Genomic DNA, 23,469 nt, shown 5'->3' on the forward strand with positions numbered 1-23,469 from the left:
GCTTAACCTCTTTATGAGTTTATGTCACGACTCACGAATACATTGTTGTTCTAAGGAAGTCAGTTTATTATAAATGTTATTCTTTTAAAAATGACGACGATTGCTCTACCCATCGAAAGTGATAATGTTGGTCCCAATTTGGAAGATAAATCATCACCGGAAAGTGAAAATGGGGACATTGAGTTAAATGTGCCAAACACGAGGAAGACGAGTGAAGTTTCAATTTCTTCGTCACAAAGGTGAGTAAAATTATCCTGAAAATGACCATTTTTCCACTATTTTTAATGCAGATTGTTCATTATAATGTTAAAAATTATTAATACTTACTAGAAACTAAACGAGCCAGTATTTTTTTTTTGTTTCACGCAAATTTTTAAATTAAAATATTCAATTAATATTAGATACTAAGATTTTATATTTTTTATATTCTATATATTATCTAAAATAAGTGACAAGAAAATTGGATAAAATTCAAAATTGAGTTTTCAAGAATTGGAAATTAATTTTTCCGTTTTCTTCAAATTCCAACAGTAGCATTTTCAAGAGTTGAAAATTGAGGAAAATAGAATTTTCAACGGTTGAATATTACGCTGTTAAAAATTCAATTTTTTCCTACAAATAATACTAAAATAATCCTCGATGGTTGAAAGATTATAAATCTTGTTCGGCATTGCATGATTTTTGTTTAAAAATATTATTTTTCGACGTAAAATAAAAACGCAACTTAAAAATGTTAATATTATGAATTTTTTTAAAATCTAATAATTTTTAAATAAAATTTTTCAATTTCTGTCGAAAGATACTAACAGAATCTAAAATTGTTCAAACTTGTTCAAGAATGTTAAAAATTGAAGAAAATGTAAAACTAAATTTTCAATACGCTTCAATTTTTAACAGTTATAAATTCTTTTTTTTTAGGAAAGCCTTAAAATTATAATAAATTTTTCCAAGATTCTAATTCTTGTTCAAATTATAATTACTTTTGTTTCAAAATACCAATTTTACACTAAACTCCAAACGAAATTTGAAATTATTAAAAAATTATTAATATTCTTTAAAATATAATGATTTTTTAATACAAATTTATGTTTTCGATGGAAAATACTCACAGAATCCAAAATTGTTCAAACTTTTTCAAGAATATTACGAAATTGAAGAAAATGTAAGACTAAATTTTCAATACTCTTCCATTTTTAACTGTTAAAAATTCTTTTTTTTTTCTACAGAAACCCCTAAAATTATAAAAAATTGTTCCAAGATTCTAAATCCTGTTCAATTTATAATAATTTTTGTTTAAAAATACTAATTTTCAATGTAAATCCCAAACGAAATTTAAAATTAAAAAAATGATTAAACTTCTTTAAAATATAATGATTTTTAAATTAAAATTTCAATTTTGGGCGAAAAATACTAACAGAATTCAAAATACTTCTAGCTTGTTCAAAAATATAAAAAAAATTTCTTCTTTAAAAAGCTACTAATATAATAAAAAGTTGTTGAAAGATTCTTAATCTTGTTTAAAATATAATAAATTTTGTTTAAAAATATGGATTTTCGATGTAAAATAAAAACGCAACTTAAAATCGTTAAATATTATAAATCCTCATTAAAATATAAGAACTTATTTATCAGAATTTTCAATTTCCGTCGAAAGACACTAATAGACGCCAAAATTGTTCAAGAATATTAAAAATTGAAGAAAACGGATAACTAAATTTTCAATTTTCAACTGTTAAAAATAATTTTTTTCTACGGAAAACACTAAAATTATCCAAAATTGGTAAAATATTCTAAATCTTGTTCAAATTATAATCATTTTTGTTTTAAAATACCAATTTTCAATGTAAACCCCAAACGAAATTTGAAATGATTAAAAAATGATGAATATTCAATGATTTCTTAATAAAAATTTCTGTTTTCGACGAAAAATACTAACAGAATCTAAAAATGTTCAAGAATATTAAAAATTGAAGAAAATTGAAAACTAAATTTTTAATACTATTTAAATTTCAACTGTTAAAAATTTAATATTTTTCTTAAAAACCAATAATATAATCAAAATTTTTCGATATTTTCCAATTTTCAACTGTTAAAAATTCAATTTTTTCTTACCAAAAACACTATGATAATAAAAAATTATTCAAAGATAATTAATTTTATTTAAAAATTTCAATTTTCGACGTAAAACGAAAGCGCAACTTCAAATTTTTAACAAATTATTCGTTTTTTTTTAATTGAATGATTTTGTAATAAAATTTTGCAATAGCTGATGAAAGACACTAACAGAATCCACAATTGTTCAGGAATATTTAAAATTGAAGAAAATTGAGAACTAAATTTTCAATACTGTTCAAATTTCAACTGTTCAAAAGTCTATTTTTGCCCTTCAAAACACTAAAATGATCCAAAACTGTTCAAAGATTCTATATCTTATTCAAATTATGATGACTTTTATTTTAAAATATCAATTTTCAATTTGAAACGCTAACTTACCTTAAAATTTATTATTAAAAAATTACGAATCTTCTCTAAAATCTAATAATTAAGGAATGCCAATTTTAGTTTTTGACGAAAAACACTAACAGAATCCGAAATTGTTTAAGCTTGTTCAATAATATTGAAAAATGGAGAAAAATAAATTTTAAACTTTCTTCAATTTTCTCCAGTTGAAGTTTTAATTGTTAAAAATAAAATTTGGTTCCGACGAAAAATACTAAAATAATCCAAAATAATTTAAAGATTCTAGATTTTGTTCAAATTATAATGACTTTTGTTTAAAAATACCTTCTAGCTTGTTCAAAAATATTAAAAACCGAAGGAAATTGAAGACTAAATTTTCAATATTCTTTAATTTTCAACTGTTTAAAATTAAATATTTTCCTACAAAAGAACACTAACATAATGAAAAATGGTTAAAAAATTCTGAATCTTTTTTAAATTATAATGACTTTTGTTAAAAAATATTCATTTTCGACGTAAAACGAAAACGCAATTTAAAATTGTAAAATATTGCGAAACTTATTTTAAATATAATAATTTTTCAATGAAAATTTCCATTTTTGAGAAAAAATACTAACAAAATCCAAAATTGTTTAAGCTGGTTCAAGAATATTCAAAATGGAAAAAATTGAAAAGTGAATTTTCAATATTCTTCATTTTTCAACTTATAAAATTCAAATTTTCCGACAAAAAACACTAACATAATCCAAAATAGTTCAAAGATGTTAAATTGTGTGTAAATTATAATGACTTTTTTTTAAATACTAATTTTCAATGTAAAAGCCAAACGCAACTTCAAATAGTGATTTTTTAATAAAAATTTTAATTACCGACGAAAAAAATTAACAGAATCGACAATTGTTTAAGTTTATTCAAGAATATTAAAAATGTAAGAAAATTGAAAACTAAATGTTCATTATTCTTCAATTTTCTGCTGTTAAAAATCTAATTTTTTCCTACGGGAACACTAAAATGAGCAAAAATTGTTAAATGATTCTAAATCTTGTTCAAAATATAATGACTAATTAAAAAATATTAATTGTAGGCGTAAAGCGAAAAAACAAATTAAAACTGTTAAATATTTTGATTCTTCTTTGAAAAATAATCATTTTTCAATGAAAATTTTAATTTTCGCCTAAAAATACTAAAAATGTTTGAAAAATATTAAAAATTCTAAGAACTGATAACTAAATTTCCAATACTCTTTAATTTTCAACTGTTAAAAATAAAATTTTTTCCTACAAGAGAACAATAACATAATCCAAAATAGTTCAAAAATGTTAAATGTTGTTCAAATTATGACTTTTTTTTAAATACTAATTTTCAATGTAAAAGCCAAACGCAACTTCAAATAGTGATTTTTTAATAAAAATTTTAATTACTGACGAAAAAAATTAACAAAATCCACAATTGTTTAAGCTTGTTCAAGAACATTAAAAATTTAAGAAAATTGAAAACTAAATATTCATAATTCTTTAATTTTCTGCTGTTAAAAATCTAATTTTTTCCTACGAAAACACTAAAATCACCAAAAATTGTTAATTGATTCTAAATCTTGTTCAAAATATAATGACTTGTTAAAAATATTAATTGTAGGCGTAAAGCGAAAAAACAAATTAAAACTGTTAAATATTTTTAATCTTCTTTGAAAAATAATCATTTTTCAATGAAAATTTTAATTTTCGACTAAAAATACTAAAAATGTTTGAAGAATATTAAAAATTGTAAAAATTGATAACTAAATTTCAAATAGTCTTTAATTTTCAACATTCTAAATCTTTTTCAAATTATAATGATTTTTGTTATAAAAATATTCATTTTCGACGTGAAACGAAGACGCAATTTAAAATTGTTAAATATTGTGAAACTTATTTGAAACATAATGATTTTTTAATGAAAATTTCCATTATTGAAGAAAAATACTAACAAAATCCAAATTGTTCAAGCTGGTTCAAGAATATTAAAAATGGAAAAAATTACAAACTGAATTTTCAATAATTTTCACTTTTCAACTGTTAAAAGTTCAATTTTTTTTCGACAAAGAAGACTAGCATAATCAAAAATAGTTCAAAGATTTTAAATCTTCTACTAATTGTAATGACTTTTTTTTAAATACCAATTTTCAATGTAAAAGCCAAACGCAACTTAAAATAATGATTTTCTAATAAAAATTGCAATTACCGACGAAATAAATTAACAAAATGCACAATAGTTTAAGCTTGTTCAGATTATTAAAAATTGAAGAAAACTGAACACTGAAAGTTCATTTTTCTTCAATTTTCTACTGTTAAAATTGGATTTTTTCCCTACGGAAACACTAAAATTACCAAAAATTGTTCAAAGATTCTAAATCTTATTCAAATTATAATGACTTTTTTAAAGTATCAATTTTCGTCGTGAAACGCAAACTAGATACTTTTTTAATACTTTTTAATTTTCTACTGTTAAAAATTCAATTTTTTCCTTAAGGGCCACTAATATAATCATAAATTGTTCAAAGATGCTAAATCTTGTTCAAAATATAATGACTTGTTAAAAAATATTAATTGTCAACGTAATGTGAAGAAACAAATTAAAATTGTTAAATATTTCGAATCTTCTTTGAAAAATAATGTTTTTCTACTAAAAATGTTAATTTTTTGATTAAAAATACTAAAAATGTTTGAAAACTATTAAAAATTGTAAAAATTGATAAATAAATTTCCAATACTCTTTAATTTTTAATTGTTGAAAATTTATTTTTTCCTACGAAGGTCACTAACACCATCAAAAATTGTTCAAAGATTTTAAATCTGGTTCAAAAATATTAATTTTCGATGGAAATCAAATAAGGAACTTAAAATTGTTAAATATTATGAATCCTCTTTAAAATGTAATGATAATTTAATATAATTTTCAATTTTCGACGAAAAATACTATCAAAATCTACAATTGTTCAAGCTTGCTCCAGAATATTAAAAATTGAAACAAATTAAAAACTAAAAATACTACAAATTGTTGAAGAATATTAAAAATTGAAAAAAATTGATAACTAAATTTCCAATACTCTTTCATTTTCAACTGTTAAAAATTATTTTTTTTTCCTGCGAAGATCACTAGCATAATAAAAATGTTTTCAAATTATAGTACTTTTATTCAAAAACATTATTTATCGGCGGAAACCGAAAACGTAACTTAAAATTGTTAAGTATTATGAATCTCTTTTTAAATGTAACGATTCTTTATTAAAAAATTTCAATTTTAAACAAAAAATACTAACAAAATCTACAACTTTTCAAAAATATTAAAAATTGAAAAACAATTCAACTGTTAAAAATTCAATTTTTTTGACAAGAAACACTAACATAATCCAAAATAGTTTAAAGATTTAAAATGTTGTTGAAATTATAACGACTTTTTTTAATACTAAATTTCAATGTAAAAGCCAAACGCAACTTAAAATAATGATTTTAAAAATAAAAATGTCTATTAACGACGAAATAAATTAATAGAATCCACAATTGTTTAAGCTTGTTCAAGAACATTAAAAACGTAAGAAAATTGAAAACTGAATGTTCATTATTCTTCAATTTTCAACTGCTAAAAATCATTTTTTCCAACGGAAACAACAAAATGATCAAAATAGTTAAAAGATTATAAATCTTGTTTAAATTATAATTATTTTATTTAAAAATATCAATTCTAAAAAATTGAAAACAGAATTTTCAAGTTTCTTCAGTTTTCAACAGTTATATTTTCATCGGTTCAAAATTTAATTTTTTTTTGGTTCGAAAAACTCTTAATCGAAAACTGTTGAACGATTATAATAATTCACGTTGAAATTATAACAAATTTTGTTTAAAAATATCAATTTTCATTGTAAAACCCAAACGTAACTTAAAATTGTTAAAAAGTTATGAATCTGCTTTGAAATCTTATTATTTTATAATAAAAATTTCAATTTTCGGCGGAAAATACTAACAGAAATCAAAATTTCTGAGACTTGCTCAAGAAAATTAATATTAAAAAATTGTTCAAAGATTCTAAATCTGGTTCAAATTATAATGACTTCTAAATATAATTTAGAATTTTCATTCTTTCTGTTTTGAAGCCTCGCAAATTCAAATCCAACTGAAAATGTAACAGCAGAAATTCCAATTACTGAAACTAAAATGTCTTCTTTTCAAGAAGAGGAAAGAACTGTCGATAATTCTGAAGATGAGCCTAAAATCAATATTTCTGACTCATCTGATGAAAGTATCAATAAAAAAAATCTAGAAACTGCTCAGAACGATCAAGACTCAAACACTTCATCTTCAAAAAATGAGATTGAAGACAATTTGCCCTTCCAAAATGACGATAAAGATTTTCCAAAAGAAGATTCTTCTTCAAGCATTTCTAGACATTCAAATTCTCAAAAACAGCCTCAAGAAAAAATAAGAGAACTTAAATCGAATGAATCAAAAATTAATAAAATTGACGGTGGAGATTTTTCTTCAAGCACTTCTGTTAATTCAAATTCTGAAGAAGAGTCTCAAGAAAAAGTAGAAGAAGTTAAATCAAATGAAGAAAAAATGACCAAAATTGACGGTAAAATTCTTAGCTCGGATGACGAAGATGATTGTACGAGTTTTAAGCTTAATAAAAGTTCGAAATCGAGTACAAAAAAGGCTTTTGCAATCGTCGACAGTGAATCTGACGATGAAGGATTTTTTCCATCAAAGAAGGAAACTGAGGAAAAAGAAGAAACAGGTTCAGTTTCAAAAACGTCTGAGAATAGAGAAACAGTCTCAAAATCTAAAAAGAAATCAAGAATTACAAATATTTTAGATCTAGATAGTGATTCAGAGGACGAAATATTTTCTAAATCAAAGAAACAAAATGGTGAAAAAGATGAAACAGGTTCAGTTTCAGAAGTATCTGAAAATAGAGAAACATCGTTAAATTCAAAAAAGAAATCAAGGCTAATGAATATTTTAGATAGCGACTCTGAAGATGATTCAATAAATAAGGAAGAAACATCTCAAAATCAGACTCAGGTAAATTTAAATGTGAATTAACATTTTTTATATTCTTTATTTTTATTTATTGAAATTCTTCGGTGTTTTCCTTTTTTAAATTCCCCTCTTTTCACCTATTCTGGAAAAATCTCCCGGGTTTTCACTTTTCTTTTTAAATATATGACATTTAAAAATGAAAGGACATAATTATGTAAGCAAAATTTAATTAATATTGTTTTAATTTAATTAAATAGGAAGAGTTGAAAAATATACAGTAATTTTAAAAAGAATTATTAGAAAGTGAACAATTTTTAATTGAAACATTCAAAATTGATTCACTAAAATTTTTAATCTTTGTAGGACTCTTGAGCATTTTTAAATTTTATTTTTAAATTCAAATCTGTATGCAGTTTACAAATGTTGATTTGTACTTTAATTTTTATAACACTCTTGAAAATCTCTTTTTATTTAAAAAAAAATCCTGAAAAGTTTAAAATTATTTGAAATCTCTTCAAATTATTGAAATCACATAAAAATTACGCAGAATCTTTTGAAATTTCACAAAAGCTTTAAAATTCTTTAAAAATTTTGCAAATATCTTAAAATATTTGAAAATCTTTTAAATCCTAAGAAGTTGCTCAATTCTTGTCAGTGGATTCTTTGAAATCCATTAAAATATTATAAAATTCCGTAAAATTAAAGGAAATCTGATATTTCTTGAAATCATTAAAACCGTCGGAAAGGTTATAACATTCCTTGGAATCTTTTAAAATAGCCAAAAATCTTATAGATCCTTTAAAATCGTTCCATATCTGCCAAAATTCTAGTAAATTCTTTAAAACTCCATGACATTTTTTTCTTAATTCTTCAAAACCATAAAAGTTCTTGGTAATTTTTTTTTTAAATTTGCAATCTCTTAAAAATGAATTGAAATCTTTTGAATTACCCTAAAATATTTGAAATATTTTGAATTCCGTTGAAACTGTTTAAAGCTCTTGAAAATTCCTTGGAATATTCCAAAATACCCTAAAATTCTTGGAAATCCTTTGAAATCTTCAAAACTTTTTAAAGTTTTTGAAAATTCCTTGAGATTGTTTAAAATACTTAAAATAATTGAAATCTATTACAAATTCCTAAGAATTTTTTTCATACTCTAAAATATTAAAAATCCTTCGAAATTCCATGAAACTTTTCATAGTTGTGGAAAATTCCTGGAATTTACAAAAAAATAACCTAAAATTCTTTAAAATCCGATCAAATTATTGAAATATTTTCAAATCCCTTAAAACTTTTTAAAGTTCTCGAGAACTCCTTAACATTTTTATTATTATTCTTAAATCTTTAGAACCATTTGGAATTATTTCAAATAATGTAAATCCATTAAAAAATCCTTGAAATCTTTTAAATTACTCTAACATATTTAAAATCATGTGAAATCGTTTTGAATCTTTGTAAATCCCTTGGCATTTTCGAAAGTTCTTGAAAATTCTCTGGAAGTTTTAATAATATCCAAACATCATTTGAAACCCGTTAAAATAATTAAAATCTATTGAAAATACTTCAGAATCTTTTAAAATACTCAAAAATATTTGAAATTTTTGAAAAAAATATTTTACATTCTTTGAAATATTTTCAAATAGATGAAATATTTGAAATATTTTCAAATGAAATTTCCTTGAAATTGATTTTTTAAAAACCGTAAAATCGTTTGAAATCCTTTTGGAATTTCTTCAAAATAATTGAAGTGAATAAAAAATTCTTTGGAACTTTTTAAAGTATCTCAAAGTGTTTCAAATACTTTTAAATATTTTGAAATCCCTTGAAACTGATCAAAGCTCTTGAAAATTTCTTGTTTTTTTTAAATACCCAAAATTTCGTTGAAATCATTAGAATTTTTAAAGAAATTGTTAAATCTTTAAAATCTATTTGATTCCCTTCAAATAATTTAAATCTATTAAAAAATCCTTGGAATCTTTTAAAATACCCTTAAATGTTTAAAATCCTTTGAAATACCTTCAAATAATTGAAATCTATTAAAAACTCCTTGGGATGTTAAAAAAAAACTTAAGCGATTCAAAATTCTTTGAAATCTTTTAAAACTTTTTCTAGCTCTACAAAATTCCTTTGAATATTTCAAAGTACTCAAAAATCCTTTGAAACCCGTTAAAATGATTAAAATCTATTGAAAATACTTCAGAATCTTTTAAAATACTCAAAAATATTTCATATTCTTTGAAATATTTTCAAATAATGAAATATTTGAAATATTTTCAAATAAAATTTCCTTGAAATCTATTTTTTATATACCGTAAAATTGTTTGAAATCCTTTCGGAATTTCTTCAAAATAATTGAAGTGAATAAAAAATTCATTGGAATCTTTTAAAGTATCTGAAAGTGTTTCAAATACTTTTAAATATTTTGAAATCCCTTGAAACTGATCAAAGCTCTTGAAAATTTCTTGTTTTTTTAAGGCCATGTGACGAGTGGGTCACGTGACCAGATTCCTAACTTACCGACACCTTTTCTGTTTCCCAACTTATTTTCAAACGAAACGCCACATCGAGTTGAAATTTTGAGAAACTAAATAAGAAGCACTAATAAACATGTGTCTGGTCCTAAATTTTTAGAATTATGGAAAAAGTTTTTTTTGTCAACAATTTTTTTTTGCTTTTTTCATAATTATAAAAATTTATGACCAGACACATGTTTATTAGCGCTTCTTATTTTGTTTCTCAAATTTTCAACTTGATGTGGCGTTTAGTTTGAAAATAAGTTGGGAAACAGAAAAGGTGTCGGTAAGGTAGGAATCTGATCACGTGACCCACTCGTCACATGGCCTTAAATACCCAAAATTTCGTTGAAATCATTAGAATTTTTAAAGAAATTGTTAAATCTTTAAAATATATTTGATTCCCTTCAAATAATTTAAATCTATTAAAAAATCCTTGAAATCTTTTAAAATACCCTTAAATGTTTAAAATCCTTTGAAATACCTTCAAATAATTGAAATCTATTAAAAACTCCTTGGGATGTTTAAAAAAAAAACTTAAGCGATTAAAAATTCTTTGAAATCTTTTAAAAAATTTTCTAGCTCTACAAAATTCCTTTGAATATTTCAAAAAACCCTAAAATCCTTCAAAACTCCTTTAAATGACTAAAATTTATTGGAAATACTTCGGAATCTTTTTAAATATTTCAGATCCTTTGAAATCTTTTGAAATCCGTTTACACTTTTTAAAACTTCAAAATACCTTGGAATTTATTTAAAAAAACCGTAAAATCGTTTAAAATCCTTTGGGATTCCTTCAAATAATAATTAAAGTGAATTAAAAATTTTTCGGAATCTTTTAAACTATCTGAAAGTGTTTCAAATACTTTGGAATATTTCTAAATCTCTGGCAACTTTTCAAAGCTATTAAAAATTTCTTGTTTTTTTCCTTGAAACTTTTTAAAGTTATTGGGTATTCCTTGGAATTGTGAAAATATTCCTAAATCGTTATAATTATTTGGAATCTATATAAATAATTTATATCCATTAAAAAATCCCTGGAATCTTTTAAAATACCCTAAAATCCTTAAAATCCTTTAGAATCCCTTCAAATAATTGAAATCATTTAAAAATTCCTTGGGATGTTTTTTTAAAAAAAACTTAAGAGATTTATAATTCTTTGAAATCCTTTGAAACTTTTTCTAGCTCTAAAAAATTCCTTTGAATTTTTCAAAATACCCTAAAATCCTTTAAAACCCGTTTAAATGATTAAAATCTATTGAAAATACTTCGGAATGTTTTTAAATAATTCAAAATATTTTAGATCCTTTGAAATCCCTTTACTCTTTTTAAATTTAAAAATTCCTTGAAATTTATATTTTAAAAAACCGTTGAATCGTTTGAAATCCTTTGGAATTCCTTCAAATAATTGAAGTCAATCAGAAATTCTTCGGAATCTTTTAAAGTATCTAAAAGTTTCTCAAATACCTTGAAATATTTTGAAATTCCTTGAAACTTTTCAAAGCTCTTGAAAATTTCTTTTACTTTTTAATAACCAAAAATTCGTTGAAGTCATTAGAGTTTTTAAAGAAATTTTTAAATCTTTAAAATCTATTTGAATCCCTCAAAATAATTTAGATTTATTTTTAAAATCCTTGAAATCTTTTAATATATCCTAAAATATGTGAAATATTTTGAAATTTCTTGAAACTTTTTAAGGTGATTAAGAATTTTTTGGAATCGTTAAAAGATTCTGAGATCTTTATAATTATTTAGAATCTATTCATATAATTTGTATCAATCAAAAAATCCTTGAAATATTTTAAAATATCTTAAGATCTTATAAAATACCCTAAAATCTTTAAATCCTTTGGAATACCTTCAAATAATTGAAATCTGTTAAAAATGCCTCGGGATGTTAAAAAAAACAACTTAAGCGATTTAAAATTCTAGCTCTAGAAAATGCCTTTGAATTTTTCAAAATACTCTAAAATCCTTTGAACCCCTTAAGAAGGATTAAAATCTATTGAAAATACTTCAGAAAATTAAAAAATATATCACTTTTCCTAGCTTAAAAAAATTCCTTTGCACTTTTCAAAATACCCAAAAGCCCTTTGAAACCCGTTAAAATGATTAAAATCTATTAAAAATACTTTGGAACCTTTTAAAATATTTCAAAATATTTCAGATCCTTTGAAATCTTTTGAAATCTCTTTACACTTTTTAATGCTTAAAAATTCCTTGGAATTTATAAAAAAAAACAATGTAAAATCGTTTGAAATCCTTAGAATTCTTAAAAAACCCTTATAATATTAAAATACCCTAAAATATTTTAAATCTTTTAGAATCCCTTCAAAAAATTTAAATCTATTAAAAATTTCTTGGGATGTTTTAAAAAAAAATTGAGATTTAAAATTCTTTGAAATCTTTTGAAACTTTTTTCTAGCTCTAGAAAATTCCTTTACATTTTTCAAAATTTCCTAAAATCCTTTGAAACGATTTAAATCTATTGAAAATACTTCAGAATTTTTTAAAATGTTTCAAAATATTTCAAAATATTTCAGATACTTTGAAATCTTTTGAAATCTCTACGCTTTTTAAAACTTAAAAATTCCTTGGAATTTATAAAAAAGAATACCGTTAAATCGTTTGAAATCCTTTGGAATTCCTTCAACTAATTGAAATCTATTAAAAATTCCTTTGGATGATTAAAAAAAAATCTTAAGAGATTTATAATTCTTTGAAATCTTTTGAAACTTTTTCCAGCTCTAGAAAATTCCTTTGAGTTTTTCAAAATTTCCTAAAATCCTTTGAAACGATTTAAATCTATTGAAAATACTTCAGAATTTTTTAAAATGTTTCAAAATATTTCAAAATATTTCAGATACTTTGAAATCTTTTGAAATCTCTACGCTTTTTAAAACTTAAAAATTCCTTGGAATTTATAAAAAAGAATACCGTTAAATCGTTTGAAATCCTTTGGAATTCCTTCAACTAATTGAAATCTATTAAAAATTCCTTTGGATGATTAAAAAAAAAATCTTAAGAGATTTATAATTCTTTGAAATCTTTTGAAACTTTTTCCAGCTCTAGAAAATTCCTTTGAGTTTTTCAAAATACCCTAAAATCCTTTGAAACCCGTTTAAATGAATAAAATCGATTGAAAATACTTCCAAATCTTTTAAAATATTTCAAAATATTTCCGATTCTTTGAAATCTTTTGAAATCTCTTTACACTTTTTAAAACTTAAAAATTCCTTGGAATTTATTAAAAAAAAAAAAAAACAATTAAATCCTTTGAAATTTTTTGGAATTTCTTCAAATATTTGAAGTTAATCCAAAATTCTTCAGAATCTTTTAAAGTATCTAAAAGTGTTTCAAATACTTCGAAATCCCTTGAAACTTTTCAAAGCTCTAGAAAATGTCTATTTTTTAAATAGCCAAAAATGTTCAAGAGCTTGAAATTTCAAGAGATTTCAAAGCATTCAAAAATAATTTAAGGTTTTTGAAGGTTCCAAGTAATTCTCAATCACTTAAAAAAAAGGCAAGAAATTTCAAAAGATTTCACATATTTTAGGATATTTTAAACGATTCCAAGAATTTTTTAGTAGATACTTTTTGATACTCAAAAAGATTCTAAAGAATTTTTTATTCACTTTAAATATCTTGAAGAAATTCCAAAGGGATTTCAAACGATTTTACGGTTTTTTAGAAATAAATTCCAAGGAATTTTTAAGTTAGGATTTAAATTATTTTTTAATTTAAGGATTTAAATTATTTGAAGGGATTCAAATAGATTTTAAAGATTTAAACATTTCATTAAAAATTCTAATAATTTCAATGATGTTTTGGGTGTTTGAAACAAGACATTTTCAAGAGCTTTGAAAGCTCTTGAATTTTTTTGAATTTTTAAAAAAAGCTCTTGAAAAAGTCTTTTTTTTAAATACCCAAAAATTCGTTGAAATCTTTAAAATTTTTAAAGGAATTTTTAAATCTTTAAAATCTGTTTGAATCCCTGAAATAATTTAAATATCTGAATATCCTAAAATATGTGAAATCGTTTCAAATTTCTTGAAACGTTTTAAAGTGATTAAAGATTTCTTGGAATTATTAAAATATTCTTAAATCTTTATAATTATTTGGAATTTATTTAAATAATTTATATCCATTAAAAAATCGTTGGAATCCTTTAAAATACCCTAAAATCTCCTAAATCCTTTGGGATACCTTCAAATAATTGAAATCTATTAAAAATTCCTTGGGATGTTTGAAAAAAAAAACTAAAGCGATTTAAAATTCTTTTAAATCTTTTCAAACTTTTTCTAGCTCTAAAAAGTTCCTTTAATTTTTTCAAAATACCCTCAAATCCTTTGAAACCCGTTAAATTGATTAAAATCGATTGAAAATATTTCAGAATCTTTTAAAATATTTCAAAATATTTTGAAATCCCTTTACAATTTTTAAAACTTAAAAATTCCTTGGAATTTATAAAAAAAATATCGTTAAATCGTTTGAAATCCTTTGGAATTCCTGCAAATAATTGAAGTGAATCAAAAATTCTTCGGAATCTTTTAAAGTATCTAAAAGTGTTTCAAATACTTTTAAATATTTGTAAGTCCTTTGGAACTTTTCAAAGCTCTTAAAAGTTTCTTGTTTTTTTTTTAATACCCAAACATTTGTTGAAATCTTTAGAATTTTTAAAGAAATTTCAAAATATATTTGAATCCCTTCAAATAATTTAAATCTATTTAAAAATTCTTGGAATCTTTTAAAATATCCTAAAATATGTAAAATCTTTTCAATTTTCTTGAAACTTTTTAAAGTGATTGAGAATTCTTTGGAATCTTTAAAAAACTTAAATTATTTTAAATACGTTGAAATCTCTTAAAACTTCTTCAAGCTCTTGAAAATTCCTTTTTAATTTTTTAAAATACATTAAAATCCTTTACAATGTGCCAAATTATTAAAATCTCTTGAAAATACTACGAAATCCTTTAAAATACTTAAAAATATTTCAAATCCTTTGAAATTTTGAACCTGTTTTAATCTCTTGAAAATTCCTTGGAATTTTTAAAATACCTAAAATCTTAAGAATCCTTTGAAACTTTTTAAAGCTCTTGAAAAATTGTTAGAATTTTTAAAAGTACCCTAAAATCATTTTAAATCCCTTGAAATGATTATTTATTTTCATTATTTTTTTGAAAAAATATAATTCTTACTTCAAACAGGGAATTTCCTAAAAAAATTTATATTTTCGTCTTGGAACAGGTAATTTTGAAAATTGCTTGTTCCAAATCAGAATTTCTTTGAATTTACAATTTCTTTTTTTTAAAATAAAATTTGTTCAGAATTTGAAACTTTCATCTTATAAATTTTAGAAAAAGATAGTGTAAGGAATTATAATTTGATTTAAAAGAAGGAAATTTAAAAATAAAATCCGTGTACAAATTAAGAAGTATAATTCTTTCCTAAACTGTATTGTCCCAAAACATAATTTTCTAAATCTTTAAAAATGTTTAGAAATCTCTTGAAATCTTTAAAAATCATTTGAAATCATTAAAATCTCATGATCTTTTTTAAATTGACCGGGAGAAATAAATAATCGACCCAGAGAACAATAAAAACTTGTCAAGAATTTAAAATCACCTAGACATTCTGATATTAAATTCTATTTTTAATTTTTTAGAAATCAAAGCTAAAAAATTTAGTAGATTCTGATTCGGAAGAAAAAGCTTCTACAGACTCATCTAGTGATGAAAATTCTGAATCGCGTGACGAGAAGCAGAAAAAGATTCAAGCCAAAAAGGTGATTCGATAGAATATCAACATTCTCTCACTTTATTCATTAAAATTGGATTTTTTCGCTGATCCTAATTTTTTTTCAGACGTCAAATGTAATGAAAAATTTAGTAGATTCTGATGATTCCGCTGATGAAAGAAAGGAAAACGACCGAGCATTATCGGATGCAAGTGATGAAAATAAAGCTGACGGGAAACCAAAGGGAAAATCCGAGAAAAAAAGAGCGGTAATTTTAATTTTTAATATCTTTTTTACCCTTTTTTTTGTTGGGAACTTTTTTGATTTTTTTATCAAATATTAAATTTCCAGGGATCAGCGAGGGCTGCGAAAGATGCAGCGATGAAGGAAATTCACAGCGAGACGCAAAGATTGCTAAGAGAATCGGAATTGTCTCTTCCGTATCACAGACCAAAACAGCGCACATTGCAAGAATTTTTAAACAGAAAGAAAATCTCCTCTGCTCTTCCAAAAGCTCCAACTACAGCCGCTAAAGTTAAAATGTTTGCTGATATTATCAGGTGAGACAAATTTATTTTTTTTTAAATTATTTTATTATTAATAAATATAATATATTAAATATAGTCAATTTTTTTTCTTTGTCATATAAGTTTTATTTCAACCGGTTTTTTTTAAAAAGAATTAGTTAAATTTTTATGATTTTTAATTATGGTTTCATTCAGTTTAGAATGCGTAATTCGAAAATCTTTTACTTAGAAATTTTTCCATTTTTAATTTTTAGGCGTACATTTTAATTTCAAGAATTTTAAAATGCACTTTTGAAGACTTGAACATTAAAAAATTAGGTGCGTTTAAAATCAAAGATTTTGGAGAACAAATTTTGTATTTTTAAAATTGAATTGTACTTTAAAATTTAAAAATTGAATAATAATTGATTTTACAAGACGATTCGGAATTAGTTCGCAATTTTAGAATTTCCATATTAAAACTGTATAAACTATTTTCAATTTTAAAATAACATTAAAGTAATATATTCTTTTATAAAGGCTTTTATTAAATTTCTAATATGATTTCAGTCTAAAATCTGATATTTTTAAGTCATTCAATTTGAAATTATTTAATTCAGAAAACGAACAATTACTTAATATTTAAAAATATGTGACTTCATTTAAATTAGTAATTATAAATTGAATATTGAAAAATAAACACAAAAACTAAACTTCGAACGTTACAATTTTAATTTTTCTATTTAAAAAATTTTTAATTTGTAATTAAAGTTGATGATTTTTGATTATAAATAACAATTGACACATCTCATTCTTAAAAAAAATCGAGTATGTTGAAGTATTTCGAAGTTTTGAAAAAATTTATTAAAAATTTTAAACGATTTCAAAAAATTTAAACGAATTGTGAACGTGTGTCTAAAAAAATTTGGCTATTCGTACAAAAATTTCGGTGCAAATAGTCGACGGTCTAATTTAAAATCAAATATATATTTTGGCAGATTACGAACAAAAAATTTAGCTTTTCAAGAAGTTTGCAAGACTTGAGAAGAATAAAAAACATTTCCTAAGAAAGTTGAAAATTATTTATTATTTTGGAAATATTTGTTTAAGAAAATATTTGCAAAGATTGAGAAAGATTTACAAAATTATCAAAAATGATTGTGAAACATTTTAGGGATTTTTTTTTATTTGGCAGGATTAAAAAAATGTAGAATAAATTCGAATCATTTAAAAAGATGTTGGGAAGTTCAGAAAAAATTTAAAAACCAATTTAAAATTGGAAACATCTTAAAACAACGTGTTGATGTTTTAAGATTTTAAAATAAATTTTGAAGTTTTTTTAAAGGATTTTTAAATTATGTAAAATTAAAATAATTTAGCTTTTAATTTAAGAAGTGTTCAGTTTATAAAAAAAAGTAATCGTTCTATTTTTGATTTGTTGAGCTTAAAATTGCGTAAAATGATATAATTTTAAATTTTTTTAAATTTATTGATTGATTCTTCAATTTAGAGCATTGAACATAATAAAGTTGATTTATATTTTGCGAAATGAATCTTTGAACTCTATAATTTATAAATGTTCGAAAAAATGTATTTGGCTGTTTATCTGCATTCAATAAAAAATTGTTCCGTTTTGAAAACGTAAATTTTAAAAGTTTAAAACTCAAGAGTTCCAATTTGAGTGCTTTAATTTGCAGCAAAGTTTCTATTACTTCAAATGGAAACATTTTTAGCTTTAGAGTTCAATTTTTTAAATTTTATTGACCTTGAAAAATATTTGTGAAATAGAAAAAACACCCGGAGATGACCAGGAATTTATTTCATTGATTAAAACGGCCACCCTGATATAATAATCGTCAAATTTATACAATTACTTTGTCGAGATTGAAGCTAAATCTGTAAAATTGAAGTGTTTTATTTTGAAAATTTATACTAAAAAATTATGCAATTTTCAAGTTTTAGAACTAAAAATTTTACTAATAATTTTTTATTATTTATAGCTTTTTTATAGCTTTATATTTAACTATTCTATTTTTGGTTGAAAAATCGTTCATTTTTGTTGCACTGAAATGTTCTTTATTTAAAACTAATTTTTTTTTGGTTGAAATCAACTGTTTTTTATTTAAAATTAAAACTTTTTTCAAATTGAAATATCAACTAGTACATTTTTTTATGAAAGTTCAAGTACTTGCTTGAAAGTGAAACTTTTATGTTAAAAATTAATTTTTGTTGAAGATAGATAATTTTAATTGAAAATTTTTCTCTTGTCTTGAAAATTTAATTACTTTGTTGATAAATCTTTTTTTTCTTTGAATTTTTTTTTTTACTAAAAATATTTAAAAAATGATCTTCTTAGTTGGGAATTTATTTTTTCGATTGAAAATTTAACTATTCTAGTTATTATTCATCTTTGTACCATAAAATTTATCACTGTGGCTGAAGAGTTCACTATTTTGTGGAAAATTGGTCGATTTTGTTGGTTTAAAATATATTTATTATATTTTTGGTAGAAAATATATCTTTTTTTTTTAGTTGAAAATTCTACAATATTCCATCATTTTAGTTGAAAATTAATCTTTTTTTCTTGGAAATTAATTGTTCTATCTAAAAAGTTAATTATTCAATGTTTGGTTAAGAATTTACCTTTTTTACCGCAAAATTCATGTATTTTGTAGAAAATTCGTCTTTTTTTGTTGACATATTAATCCTCTTGGCTGGAAATTCACCTTTTCGGTTGAAGATTCAAGTATTCTAGTTACAGATTCATAATTTTTATTAAAAACTCATCTTTTTGTTAAAAAATTAATTTTTGTAACTTACAATTTAAATAATCCAGTTGAAAATTCATCGTTTTTGTTAAAAATAATTTTTTCCAATTAAGCATTTAATTATCCAAAGTCTGGATGAATTTTTTTTTCTTTTTTAGTTGAAAATGCACGTATTTTGTTGAAACTTTCTCTTGTGTTAAAAATTAATTTTCGAATTTTGTTGTAGAAAATTATCTTTTTATTTGAAGGTTAATCTTCTTGTTTCAAAATTCTTCTTTTCGGTTAAAAATTCAATATTCCAGTTAAATAATTTTCATTTTAGTTAAAAATTCTGTTTTAGTTTGGAAATAAAATTATTTGTTTGAAAGTTAAACTCTTTGGTTAAAAATTATATTTCTTTTTTGGGTGAAGCTTCGTCGTTTTAATTAAACATTAATTTCTTGGGTTGAAAAATGAGCTGTTTAATTGAAATACTGTTTTTTATTTTGATGTTTTTTGGCTGAAATATTATTTTTTTAACTGAAAATGTTACTATTATTCCAGCTCAATAATCCACAATTTTGGTTCAAAACTAATATCATTCATGGAACATTCATTTTTTGACTAAAAATTTATCCTTTCTAGTTGAAAATTCTTCTTTTTTGGCATAAATTAATCATCTTGGTTGAAAATTAAAATTTTTGGTCAAAAATTCAATTATTCTGGTTAAAGATTTATCATTTCAATTAAAAAATCATTTTTCTGGTTTAAAATTCAACTATTCCAGTTAAATATTTACAATTTTATTTTAAAATTCATCACTTTTTTTGAAAAAGTGACCATTCTTTGTGTAAATAATAATTTTCTTCACTGAAAGTTTAACCTATTCCAATTGAATATTCTATAGTTTTATATGAAAATTCATCTGTTTGGTTGAAGATTAATTTTTTTTAACTTGAAATTTTATTATTTAAGTTTTTGTTGAAAATAAAAGGTATATTTTTTGGTAAAAATACAATTTTTTGTTTGAAAATCCAAGTATTTGAGTTTAAGATTAATTGTTGTAGTTGAAAAATCTTATTTTTGGTTTAAAATTAATTTTGCAACTAAAAATGTGATCATTCCATATTCGGCTAAAAAATTATTATTTCTTAAATTTGAAATTCAACTATTTGGTTAAAAATTTGGCTTCTTTAATTAAAAATGCAACTATTTCGTTAAAACTTTATGTATTTTGTTGAAAATTGAGTTTTTTGGGAGAAAATTAATCTTTTTGATTTGAAAATTGATTTTCTTGTTTAAAAACTCATCTTTTTGATAAAAAAAAAATACGAGTGTTCCAGTTAAATATTCAGAATTTTAGTAGAAAATTCATCTTTTTGGTTTAAAATTTAACTATTCCAGTTGAAGATTCATAATTTCATTTGAAAATTGAACTATTTTGTTAAAAATTTTTTTTTGTGTTCTGAAAATGAATTTATTCAACCGAAGTTTTAATTTTTCCATTTTTTTAATTTGATATTTTTTATTGGAATTATTAAGTAGATGTTTAAAAATTAATTAATTTTGCAATGTTTTTTACTTTGGTGTTAAAGTATGTTTAGAATAAACTCCATGATTTAAAATGTTTGGATTTTGCGTGAATTATGAAAATGTTCCTTTTAGTTGACATGCAAAATTGAAAAAGGGAAAATACCTGCAAATATCAAAGAATTTTTTTTTAAATCAAGGAACATTTCGAGAGGTTGCTTAATTTTTTAAAAATTGCAATATGAAATTAAATCAAAAAGATTTCTTCATTTTAAAAAGTATAGTTGTATTACTGTATTATAATATTTTGTTGAAAAATCGTATTTTTTCGTTGAAAATCATTGTTTACCTGAAAATTTAACACTATTCTATTTTTGGTCGAAAATGATAGTTTTCAGTCCAAAATTCTTCTAGTTGGATAAAAATTCTTTCCTTTTGGTAGAAAATTAATCTTCTTAGTTTAAAATTCATCTTTTTCGGTTGAAAAAATGTCTTTTTTAGTTGAAAATTTGGTATGTTTCGTAGAAATTAATCTTTTTGATTGAAAATTCAATTATTTTAGTCAAAGATACATTATTTTAGTTGAAAATTTGTATTTTGGTGTTGCAAATTTATCACTTTGTTTGAAAAGTTGTCTTTTTTCATTGAGAATTTAACTATTTCTTTTAAAATTCATGTATATTGTTTAAAAAATCCACTTTTGGTAGAAAATTAATTTTCTTGTTTAATAATAAACTTTTGTGAAAATTTATCTTTTTGATCGAAATTTAAAGTATTTCAATTAAATATTCATCATTTTACCTGAAAATTCACTTTTTTTGTTAAAAATTTAACAGCTTATTCGAAAATTATTATTTTTAAACTGGAACTTTAATTAATCGTATTTTTGGTAGAAAATATAATTTTCTTGTTTGAAAGTTTATCTTTTTAGTTGAAAATTCATTTATTATAGTGAAACATTTATCATTTTTCTTGAAAATTCTTCACTTTGGATGAACATTTCATGATTTTTTGTTGAAAAAATAATTTTTTTAACTGACAATTTAACTTCCATTTTTGGTGAAAACTTATCTTTTCTAGTACAAAATTGAACTATTTGGTTAAAAATTGATATTTTCTCAATCAAAATTGAACTATTTGGTTGACAAATCATGTTTTTCTTGAAAAATCATCTTTTTGGTGGAAAATTAAGCTTGTTGATTGAAAATTCATTATTTGGTTAGAAATTCATCCATCTTGTTGAAACTACAATATTTTTATTTAAAAGTTTAGGATTTTGACGCGGATTAAATTGAAATTAATATATTGCCCACAATTTTTACTTAAATGTGCACTGGATTTTAAGTATAAAAAGATAAAATAAAAATTTGTTTGACTTATTATTCAAATTCATGGACCTTAGAGACTTATTCAGGAAATTAATAATGATGTTTTTAGTATTATTTAATTAAATAATTAATCAATCACGCTAATATATTCAAGAATAATCATGTAATATTATTTCCCAAAGCTTTCTAAATTAAAAATATTAATGGAATCCCTAGAAACTAATCAAACGCATTATTTATAATAAAATCGCGAAAATGTGTTCATATTTCGAGTCGATTGTTAAGAAAAATTCAAAATATTTGAATTCCTTCTTTATTTAAAAAAATATACCTGGAAAAAGCTTGAGATACCTGAAAAAAATCTGGAATTGTCACGACATTTTTTTAAAATTCAGAGAACTTTTCGAGAGCTTGCTTATTTTTTTCTTAAATTGCAATATAAAATTAAATAAAAATTATTTTTCATTTGTAAAAGTATCGTTATATTACTGCATTAAACTATTTTGTTGAAAAATCATATTTTTTCTTTGAAATTAATTTAAAAAACAAAGTTTAACACTATTCTATTTTTGGTTTGAAAATGATACATTATTTTAGTTGAAAATTCATATTTTCGGGTTAAAAATTTACTACTTTGTTTGAAAATGTAACTATATATATATTTTTTGTAATTCATCTACTTTGGCTGAAAATCGATTTTTATCACTTAAAATTTTCACTCAGTTTTAGCAGAAAATTCATGTATTTTGTTGACAATTTCCCGTTTTGGTAGAAATTAATCTTCCTGGTTAAGAATTCACCTTTTGTTTGAAAATTTATCTATTTTAATTTAAAATTCATATTTTCGGTTAAAAATGAGTCTTCCTTAATTGAGAATTCAACTGTTTCTTAAAAAATTCTTATGTTCTGTTTAAAATATCGATTTTTTTGGAAGAAAAATAATTTTTTTGTTTGGAAAATAAACTTCTTATTGGAAAAGTTATCTACTTCGTTGAAAATTGAAGTATTCCAGTTAAATCTTCATCATTTTAATTAAAAGTTCACCTATTTTTCGAAAATTTAGCAACTTAGTCGAACAATAATATTTTTTAACTGGAAATTAAATTATTCTATTTTTGACTAAAAATTGATTTTGTTTAATTGAAAGTTCAACTATTTCGTTGAAAAATTGTATTTCTTAGTTGATAATTAATTAATTTCATTAAAAAATCAAGTATTTTGTCAAATAATCGTTTTTTTTTTGAATAGTTAAACATTCATTATTTTTGTTGAAAATTCTTCACTTTGGATGAAAATTTCTTTGTCTTTTGGTGGAAATATATTTGTCTTAACTGGAAATTTGTCTTCCATTCCATCATGTTTCTCTTGAAAATTCGTCTCTTTTGTTACAAAATTAATCTTTTGGTTTGGAAATTCATCTTTTTAGTGGAAAATTGGAAATTTAATTATTCCATTTTTAATTGAAATTTGATTTTGCTTAGTTCAAAAATCAACTATTTCGTTGAAAATTTGTGTTTCATATTTGAGAATTCATTAATTTAATTAAAAAATCAAGTATTTTGTAAAATAATCGTTTTTTTAATAGAAAATTAATCTTCTGTTAAAAAATTGATTTTTTAGTTGAAAATTTATC

The 23,469-nt window shown here is 22.4% G+C and overlaps 1 protein-coding gene across 1 annotated transcript in view; it reads left to right on the forward strand.

Annotated features, from left to right (window-relative positions):
* The first annotated feature begins 2 nt into the window (after window positions 1-2).
* LOC117172685 (claspin-like) overlaps window positions 3-23,469 on the forward strand; it is a 42,709-nt gene continuing 19,242 nt past the window's right edge. The window contains exons 1-5 of the mRNA XM_033360823.1: window positions 3-239; window positions 6,590-7,517; window positions 15,654-15,773; window positions 15,853-15,993; window positions 16,077-16,285. Of these exons, the coding sequence (XP_033216714.1) occupies window positions 91-239; window positions 6,590-7,517; window positions 15,654-15,773; window positions 15,853-15,993; window positions 16,077-16,285 (1,547 nt within the window). The 5' untranslated portion in view covers window positions 3-90. The remainder of the gene's footprint in view (window positions 240-6,589; window positions 7,518-15,653; window positions 15,774-15,852; window positions 15,994-16,076; window positions 16,286-23,469) is intronic.

The sequence above is a fragment of the Belonocnema kinseyi genome, chromosome 5 (assembly GCF_010883055.1).
Source record: "Belonocnema kinseyi isolate 2016_QV_RU_SX_M_011 chromosome 5, B_treatae_v1, whole genome shotgun sequence".
NCBI lineage: Eukaryota > Metazoa > Arthropoda > Insecta > Hymenoptera > Cynipidae > Belonocnema > Belonocnema kinseyi.